The sequence below is a fragment of the Sprattus sprattus genome (assembly GCF_963457725.1).
Source record: "Sprattus sprattus genome assembly, chromosome: 6".
Classification (NCBI taxonomy): domain Eukaryota; kingdom Metazoa; phylum Chordata; class Actinopteri; order Clupeiformes; family Clupeidae; genus Sprattus; species Sprattus sprattus.
Window position 1 is genome coordinate 12,587,144 of NC_137925.1, and position 10,539 is coordinate 12,597,682.

A 10,539-nucleotide genomic window follows, 5' to 3' on the forward strand; every position below is an offset into this window, starting at 1 on the left:
GCTCATGCGACTTGTAGTAGTTGAACGCTGGAAGGTATATACTGCCCTCTAGTGTTCGATCAGAGTCTCCACAACACTACAACAGCACTACAAAAACTAGGTGCCTACAACTGATTAAGTTGATACTGTGGGAATGCTGGAAGGTATATACTGCCCTCTAGTGTTCGATCAGAGTCTCCACAACACTACAACAGCACTACAAAAACTTGGTGCCTACAACTGATTAACCCTTCATGTGAAACACTGTCAGAAGACACTGGCAGGTTTATATATCACATCTCATCTCATAGGTAAATTGAGACTCAAAAGTGAAATAAAAGTCCTTCACAGTAAGCATCAAGATCACACCTTAACCTTAACCTTACACACTAATCAATGCATTTTAACATTTTAAATCATGAAATTATAAAACATATTTATCTTAATAATGAACTAATACCTTTTTTAAAGTAAAATCATTTTCACCTAAACAGACTGCATTTAGGCTCCTACAGCATATTTGAAAATAAAATAAATAAATATGTTAAATATGATTTGCAGGTGTAATTGTATAGTGGTTATTTTGGTGATCCAGGGTTATTGCACAGTGCCACAGTGGGTTAGCTGTTCATTAGTGAGACGGCGAGGGGGAAGGAAAACTGTTTCTGTGTCTGGTGATTTGGCGAAGTGTTCTATAGCGCCTACCAGAGGGGAGAAGATTGAATAGGTTGTGTCCAGGGTGTGAGGGGTCTGCAGTGATTTTCCCTGCCTGTTTCCTGACTCAGGTGTGCAGGTCTTGGATGGTGGGCAGGTCAGCACCGATGATCTTTTCTGCAGACCTGTTGAAATCTATTCCAATCCAGTTAGGTGGCCGAACCAGACAGACAGTTATGGAAGTGCAGAGAACACACTGGATGACAGCAGTGTAGAACTGGATCAGCAGCTCCTGAGGCAGGTTGGAAGTACATCCTCTGCTGGGCCTTTTTGATGATTGTGTTGATGTTGGGTTCCCACTTTGGAGATTGTAGATCCCAGAAACCTATATCCGCTATATCTTATCTTATATTGAAGTAACTTACCATAATCAAGAACATGGTTAGAATATGAGTACACTACATTTTCCTGGGCAATTTTAAACAAAAAAATCTACTTTGTAAGGAAATCTGAGTCTTGACACATGGGTTGTGTGTAAAGCAGTAATCATTGATGAAGTCATGCATGACTGAAGGACGAGATTTTAAGATAAAGCTGAGTTCTAGTTAAAGATTGTTCAACGAAGCTGTTCATGTCCAGTGGAAATTGTTCAACTTCAGACTTCTTCAGTCTTTTACATAATAAAAAAGAGTAGGTGAGGAAATCTTTGCAAGTCAAGCTATCCGTCACGTTTTTCTTGTACTCGAACTGAGGTCGACGAACACCGTAAACCTATGAATAGCCGAGTCCAAAGATAAAAGTGGAGATAGCTTGACGCCGGTAGTCATACGCAGTTGTGTACTGCAAAGCCGTGTACTGCGTATCCTACATATACTTTGCAGTTCCTGCTTATAGCTACCACGTTGGTTTTCTGCGCTCGTTTTTGTTAGCTGCTAGAAAAACTTAAACATCATACTATTGTTCAGAAACACACTTTCCTTTCTTGTCAGCTTCTATGGCTTTGGAGGCACTTCTCCAACATCCCTGCACATTCCCTCTGCTGGTTGCGGTGCTGTTGTTGTTGTTTGTCTGTCTTCACTCCTCCGGTGTTAGCAACCCAGAGAAAGGGAAGGAACCTCCAGGACCCAGTCCACTGCCCATCCTGGGTAACCTGCTGCTGCTCGATCTGAAGAAGCCCTATGATTCTCTTTGTGAGGTTAGCAGAAATGTCACTATTGTGTGCCTGTATTGTGTATACGTTCTCGCCTCATTTGGCTAATATCCACGCCAGTGTGACTTTTCATGTACAGGCACTGGACTATAACAGTGATGGTAAGTGTGTGTTTTAGTGATGCTTACTGGTTTCATTCTCTGCAGCTCTCCAAGAAGTATGGGTCCGTCTTTACCATTTACTTCGGTCCTAAGAAAGTGGTCGTCTTAGCAGGATACAAGACTGTAAAACAAGCTCTTGTGAACCATGCAGAGGAGTTTGGGGACAGAGATATCACCCCTATGTTTCATGATCTCAACAAAGGTCTCGGTAAGGCAGAGCACTGATTCGGTCTCCTATGCTACAGCTGAGGCTTTTGGAGAATGTTTGCTTTTCTTTTCCTAACAAATTGTGAAGAAAAACTATCATTAAATCAGTGAACCTGCTGAAAAAACATTTGTGAACTGGGATGTGCCATTTTACACAACAAAGTAATTAGCAAAGATGTACCTAAAGTACAATTTAGTATAAAAGAGTGATCAAATGCTGTAGAAACACTAATGTTTACAAATGTTAAAATTGGGCACAGAAAACCACTGAAATCCCTGCATGTCTGTCTCACTCCTTGCATACGCTTTCAGAGCAAAAGGTCATGTGTTGTGGTAATGCATTCATTTACTGTATATGCCCTTAGTCTGGCTGCACTCTTCTGACACTGTTTAACTTCATGCCTTGATTTCTGTCATGTAGAAACCATTTATTGTGTGTGTGTGTGTGTGTGTGTGTGTTTGTGTTCACATGCTCTGTTGTTTTTTCATGTTAATGCTTGATGCAGGCATCTTATTTTCCAATGGAGAGAACTGGAAGGAGATGAGGCGTTTTGCACTCACAAACATGCGAAACTTTGGGATGGGCAAGAGAAGGAGTGAGGAAAAGATTATAGAAGAGACTCGACGCCTGATTGAAGTATTTGAAAAATGTGAAGGTAAGATCAACACTAACTATTATTTGCTTTTTTTTTTTATTCTAGCAGTGCTTTGTGCGCTAATATATTAATTAATCAACATGACTGTCTAACCAACACAATTTTACTCACATGGATAAGTTTGATAGATCAATTCTTTAACATGGGCAGTCAGCCTACTCTCAATGCCCTTGAACTGCCTTAACGTGTCTATAACTCCAACAGCAAATTCAAGTTTACCTTTCTATGATCCATGATTTCTTTTTTATTGCACAGTGCAAATAATAATAAAAAAGTTCTGCTGTGATAATACATGTTGCTCACCAATATATACTGTATATTAAAAAAAAAAATAGTTTAACATTTTTTTTTTATTTTACATTTATTTAGGTATGGCATTTGACACGACCCAGCCGGTGAACTATGCCGTCTCCAATATAATCTGTGCTATTGTGTACGGCAGCAGATTTGAGTACGATGACCCCAAGTTTATGGCCATGGTCAACAGAGCCAATGAGAACATTCGGCTTGCTGGCTCTGCATCTGTACAGGTAACTATGACGACATTACAATGGTCTTTTTCTGCTTGCTCTTATGCTCTAGAACAGTGGTTCACAAACTGTGGTACGTTTACCACTGGTGGTACCCGGCTCCCTTTTGGTACTCAGTCAGTTTTCCATTTTTTATGACTAGGATATTAATCATTAAATATATATATAAAATGCTCGTTCTCCTGATCAGGCATTGCAGTGAGGTAATAACACTTAGTTCCTATTGCGTGGCATGCTACCGAAGGTCAATGACAGTAACAATGGTGGTACTTTGAAAGCCAAATATTTTCTGAGGTGGTACTCACGGTGAAACATTTGAGAACCACTGCTCTAGAACATTCTGTGAAATGTTGTCTCATTCAGACTCACTCAACTGAACTCCTCCTCATGAAGATGTTATTCCTTGATCTCGCCTCAGAGTCTGCTTTCCTTCAAAGCATCATGCTGATAGCAACTTTTCTTTAGAAGCATCATGATAGAAACTTTGCCTTAATCGTTCAGTGTAACTATATTTGGTGTTTTTCTTGTAGCTGTACACCATGTTTCCACGGTTAAAACCATGGCTGAAGGATGTTGCTCGAGTCATGAAGAATGTTGGGGAAAATCTTATAGATATGCAGGGTTGTATCAAGAACCTGCAGGAGACACTGAACCCACAGGACAGCCGAGGCTTCGTAGACTCTTTCCTCATATACCAGCAGAATGCACAGGTAAAATATCATCCATGTTGAAGTATTATCAACAAATCTAAGAGTACTGTGATTTGGAAAGTGACACACTAACAAGATTATTGTTGTGAAGAACAGTTTTCAGTGTGATTGTTAGGGGCTAGATTTTTTTTTTTTAACAGGAACACATCTTGACATTGCTGTGGTGTATCGTTCAAGTTAACAGTGTTTTCCTAGCGTGGTTGTAGTTCAATAACTGTATGGCAGGCTGCTGTTTTGATACAGTGAAAACACACTTTAATATAAAATATAGTGCTAAGGTCTATTATGCATTCGAGCAAGGACACCAGATTTGTATGTTTTTCACTTGTGATAAAGCTGAGCTTGTCTTAATGTGTTTCCAAGTCACCAATGGGAGGCATCAAGCTCACCAGCACACGCATCTCTATGTATGTTTCTGACTGAATCTTCCAGAAATCAGGCCAAAAGGACTCTGTGTTCAATGAGGAGAACCTGCTGTTCTGTGTGGCCAACCTGTTCGGAGCTGGCACTGACACCACTGGGACTACACTGCGCTGGGGACTGTTGCTGATGGCCAAGTACCCCGACATACAGGGTAAGAGAGACCACTGACCACTGCAGCAGATTTTATATGGTCACTGTATAAACAGCTGGCGAAGGATTTGAGTAGGCTGAGAGGAAAACATTCTTCCTTCAGGAAAGTACAGTATACTCTGTGGCCAACCTGTTTCCACCTGGCACTGCTGCTGATAGCCAAGTACCCCAACGTAAAGGGTATGAGGAGAATTCACCCCAAAGCTGACTATCCATGCCATTGCATTCTATTGCATTTAGTTGTTATAGAGTTTCACCTTAGATTAGACATTACATTTTTAAATACACCCTTTAGATGTTCGAGAGTTTGATAGGCCCATTAACAAGTAAATAGTTTCAGCTTCAAATGGCTTCTGCAAGGACTTTGAGAAGTGCCTGATAAGGGCTTGTGGCATTCTTTGAGGTGTAGTCCTTGATTTATAATCCATAACACTCTTCATCAAATTCAGCTCCTCTTGTTTCTCTTGGTGTCTGTCTAGTGTCTGTGCTCAAAAACAACCATTTGCTAGTACCTTAACATCTCACTCCTTTGTTTGTGCACTCATCAAATGTAGACAGATTGCAGGAGGAGATTGACAGGGTGATCGGAGACCGACAGCCTGTGATGGAGGACAGGAAGAGCCTTCCCTACACTGACGCAGTGATCCACGAGATCCAGAGAGTAGCCAACATTGTGCCTTTAAATCTTCCCCACACCACAAGCTGTGATGTACATTTCCAGGGTTTCTTCATCCAAAAGGTACAGTTGTGGCTTTTTGATGTAACATGTTGATGTAATTTTTTTTAAAACAAACCTGTGTATTGACAGCAACCGCAGTTAATTCAACGTTACCTCATTGCGTCACGTTAAAGTAAATGCCATGTGGTTGTGAATATGTATAGCGATTGGAATAGAACACCCTATAGGCAATATAAGCTCGTCTAAACTCCCCACCCACCCTCTTCCACAAATTACCATCCAAAAGAGTATCTTTGAAGGACTACAAGGAATCGTCATTTGAAATAAATATATGAAAATAGACAAACATGTTATGGTTTAAAGTTTTGTGTTATAGAATTCTTAGTCAAAAATGTTCACCAGATAGCCCTATTTAGATTTTTTTCAAAGAGGTCAGTCAACAGTCTGAACAGATTTTTGTCTTGTCATCTACAAGTTGTACTAATTCTCTGATTTTTTTTGTCAGATGAAAGGGGGTATATTGAAGTGCCACACTTTCTTTGGATGGTCCCCTATAGACTGTCTAAAGAAGATTATAAACAAACTATCTGTTCCAACTTAAACTACAATTTAAGGTTAGGGTTAGGGGTTGGGTATGGTTATCGTGATGTTCAGTAAACGGTGCAAAGACTGAACTTGAATTTAAACAAACCATCTGTAAAGACTCTGTACGTGGACTATCCAAATAAAGTGTTACCTATTCAGTAATTCTACATCTCTCTATTCATGCCTCATTATTCCCTTGTCTTCCTCTCTCCATCCTCTTCCTCCAGGGCACTGCTGTGATTCCTCTGCTCACCTCAGTACTGAGAGACGAATCTGAATGGGAGCAGCCTTACATGTTCCACCCAGAACACTTCCTGGATGACCAGGGGCAGTTTGTCAAGAGAGACGCCTTTCTTGCATTCTCTGCAGGTATCCATTTTCATAGCTGTTCACATTTACTGTTTGTTTGTTATGAGCACAGAGTTAGAGAAGCCAGAGGAGTGGACAACCTACAGTATACAACCAAAGTGAGTCCATCCCTGTCAGTTGATTCAAAATTGTATCACCTTGCAGTAGTTGAATTACTGCTTAGTTAGACAGTAAGTTATCTTAATGTGAAGTGTGTGTGAGTTCTCACCATCTTGATAGAAATAAACACTGTGGAGAGGTTTGCTGAGCTTCTCAATATAAGCAGAATTACAGTAATTACAGCAATTTCAGATTTAGGAATGAAATAATGTACAGGGGTAAGCTACAGTAGCCACTATAAACACATTTGTGTACGTGTGCAAGTACGACACAAGTTTGTGTGTGTGTGCAAGTACGACACAAGTTTCTGCAAGTGTGCAAGTACGACACAAGTTTGTGTGTGTGTGCAAGTACGACACAAGTTTGTGTGTGTGTGCAAGTACGACACAAGTTTGTGTGTGTGTGCAAGTACGACACAAGTCTGTGTGTGTGCAAGTACGACACAAGTTTGTGTGTGTGTGCAAGTACGACACAAGTCTGTGTGTGTGTGCAAGTACGACACAAGTCTGTGTGTGTGTGCAAGTAAGACACAAGTTTGTGTGTGTGTGTGCAAGTACGACACAAGTTTGTGTGTGCTAAATGGACATGTTCTCCTTGCTGTCAGGACGCAGGGTGTGTCTGGGAGAGGGTCTGGCCAGGATGGAACTCTTCCTCTTCTTCACCGCGCTGCTCCAACGCTTCCGATTCACTCCTCCTCCTGGTGTCTCTGAGGATGAGCTGGACCTCACACCGACCTTAGGAATTACCCTCAACCCCTCCCCCCATAAGCTGTGTGCTGTGAGCCGCTCCTGACTTCCTTGATGTTCTGAAATGCCATCTGTGTGAACAACATATGCAGCTGAAAGCATTATTCCTCTAAGGTAGAACATGGTAAAACTCTACTCCTCTCATACACACCATTGAAGACCTTTGGCCTTTCGAAAACACTACTGAAATTCACTCACCTTCACTACTGAACACACCTCACGTATACTAGTAAAAATGGAACCTAACACAATGACAACTGAAAACCTCACATACTCATGAGTGAAAACCTCTCTTATACCACAGTGAACACCTCTCACACATTCAACTGAAAATGTAACCTCTCACACGCACAACTGAAAATGTAACCTCTCACACATACAACTGAAAATGTAACCTCTCACACATACAACTGAAAATGTAATCTCTCACACGCACAACCCAAAATGTAACCTCTCACACATACAACTGAAAATGCAACCTCTCACACGCACAACCCAAAATGTAACCTCTCACACATACAACTGAAAATGTTACCACCTCTCATACATAACTGAAAATGTAACCTCTCACACATACAACTGAAAATGTTACCACCTCTCATACACAACTGAAAATGTAACCTCTCATACATACAACTGAAAATGTAATATCTCTCACGCACAACTGAAAATGTTACCTCTGACATTCATTACTGAAAATGTAACCTCTCACACACAACTAATTATAGAACAGTTTACTAAGCAAGATAAGACAATTGTATGTATGCTTCATACTTTGTCCCTTAAAATAAGCTATATACACTTTATATTGTTTTACAATTTTATTTCCGCTATATAACTGTGTTGTATTAGGCAATCAACTGTTATTATATTACTAAAATGATATTATTATATATATGTATACATATAATAGGCCTTCATATATTATAAGACATTATTTTATAATATGATAAAACACATTATACTATATAAAAACTTCTGTTCAGTTTGAAAAAAAAAACTGCACTCACTACAATTCTTTACATATTTAATTTTCACTGGTCTGTGTGAGAGGTGCAGAGTAGTGAATGTGAGTGTATTTCACTTGTGTGTGTGTGTGTGTGTGTGTGAGGATTCTTGCTGAAACGGATGTCATTTCAGTCAGTGTAACGGATGTTCATTTATGCGCTACTAGCTGTCAAATTAAAAGTTATTCAATTCAATGTTGAATCCTGAATGTCAAATTCTGGATGTCAGCAGAGGGCCCGCTGCTATTTGTATTCAGTTAGTCGTTTATGTGCTACACGACTGTTGCAGAGTTTTGTAGGTCTTAACTGAAGATCTCTCTCTCATTATTGTTAGGTTTATGCTAACGCTTAGACCGAAAATCCATTGGAACACATAGTAGCTAGCTAGCATCGCTTCTAATAAAACCGATTATTGTAATCCCGCCTTCCTTAGTAACTGTTGCTATGTCAGACAAACGAACGGTTTGAAAGGCGACAACCCATTGAAATGCATTGGAACGCAGGGCCATCGTTAACGGGTGAAAGGTGATGACAATTCTAGGGGCCCACAAAAACCCCAGTAGCCTATTATGTAGGCTTCCCTTTCTATGACTAAATTATTATGCATAGGCCTATCTAATAGTCATGCATCAGAGTTAAAGCAAAGCCAAAAAAATCAAGCCAAATTGAAAAATAAGTTTCTATTTTCCGAGCAATAACCCCCTTCTTTAAAATATGGTTTGCTCATGTTTTGAGACGTAACGTTAATTCTCTCGAACTGCAGCAGCAGCCAGCTGGTTATTAATAGAGAAGCAATGCCAAAAACCGAAACATAAATCAGGATGCCCAAAAAGAGAGGAGAGGAAGAAAAGAGAGGACAGGAGCACATCAGGAGCCAAGGATATCACAGATTTTTTTCCCCCGAAGATGGTGAGGGAGAACATTACTGCGTTAACCGTATAACACTAACGTTTAACGTTACGCGTGGTCAGCAGTGTAAAATAATCGCCTGGCAAGGCTGACATTACAAAATGAAACCACTAAATATCATCCACAGAAGATCAGTAGGGGAATTATTTGCCAAACGTTATAATACGCTGTCAATAAAATCCCAGTAGCAGTAGGACACCGTTTTTGAATCTTACTTCTCATCTTCATTTCTCATGAGTGTTTACTAAAACTAAACTGCAAAGGTAGTCTATTGACACGAGTCTTGTTAATGTTAAGCAGGGGCTAATCTTACAGCTTGCCGTCCTCATACAATAATAAAGTGAAGCTGTTTGAGCTATGGCATTGATAAGCCCATTTAGATTTGTATTATGTTAATGCCAAGACTAGGTAGGTTGGTTCTTCATCAGTTGTTCCATAAAACTTAAACATAAATGTGTACAAAGGCTATATGACATTAAGACATTTATGTGCTGATACTCAAGAATCAGCTGTAGCCTCATCTGACCCCCACCCTCAGCACTCCAAAGATGCTGTTGATGGTGAGTGAGTGAGGAAGACACTTGTTGGCTATTTTGACTTATTAGTGAACTGTTGTGCCATTGGCATTTACTTACACATTAGTCTCAGCTCTTTTGATTCTGTAATGAATGGCAAAATGTAGATTTATTTATAGGTCTACTTAAGTCACTGTACTTGCGATCTTCAGAGCCATAGTCTTGTGTAGGCCTAGTCTTAGTAAGTGCTGTGTAGTCTGATTCAGCTCTGAGTTGTTCTATGTAGCACCATGGTCCCGGAAGAACGTTGTTTCATCTCACTGTGTCCTGTGTTAGCTCTATTTATTCATCATGGTCTTGCTTTATTTACCACAACGTCCAGTCCTCATGCCACATCCTGTCTTCACGAAAATATCATCTGAAGAAATAAACTATATTATAATACCGTATTTTCCCGACTATAAGGCGCACTTAAAAGCCTTTAATTTTTATCAAAAAACGACAGTGCGATTTATAATCCGGAGCGCCTTATATATGGATTAATTCTGGTTGCGTTCTGTCAAAATGTTTTAGTACGACTTTGGTAAACTACAAAGCCGCGCCGTTTGCAGCATTACGGCTACCGTATTTTATATAAAACCTCAAACAGTACATTGAAATCCAACGAGGGGATTCTTTGCCTGTGTCAATGCTACATCTGACTCCTGCTTCATGCATCCATTCAAACCCTCTTTAAGGTCGATAACATGGCCTGCTATGGCATGACAGGTCATGTTGTCTTCGTTAATGTCAAGTTGTCATAACAAAGACTCAATTTTGCATTAAAAATGACACAATTCAAAGAATGACACTTAATGACAACAGTAAGAAACGATAATGAAGACTCCAAGTTTATGACAGGTGTCATGTCATTATTATGATGGTGTCATGTCAATCTTATGTACATCACTTCAAATGAAGTGTTCATTCATTTTCTATTAAACCATCCAGTGTAACAAAGTATCCCACCT

General features: G+C 39.9%; 1 protein-coding gene across 1 annotated transcript; it reads left to right on the plus strand.

Annotated features, from left to right (window-relative positions):
• Window positions 1-1,627: 1,627 nt before the first annotated feature.
• On the plus strand, window positions 1,628-7,795 carry LOC308366601 (cytochrome P450 2K1-like; the record flags this gene model as incomplete). Its single annotated transcript, XM_080840322.1, has 9 exons — window positions 1,628-1,828; window positions 1,990-2,152; window positions 2,658-2,807; window positions 3,177-3,337; window positions 3,868-4,047; window positions 4,480-4,621; window positions 5,175-5,359; window positions 6,112-6,253; window positions 6,957-7,795. 9 exons carry the CDS (start codon window positions 1,628-1,630, stop codon window positions 7,142-7,144), a joined length of 1,512 nt encoding a protein of 503 aa, XP_080696448.1. The 3' UTR covers window positions 7,145-7,795.
• Window positions 7,796-10,539: the final 2,744 nt, after the last annotated feature.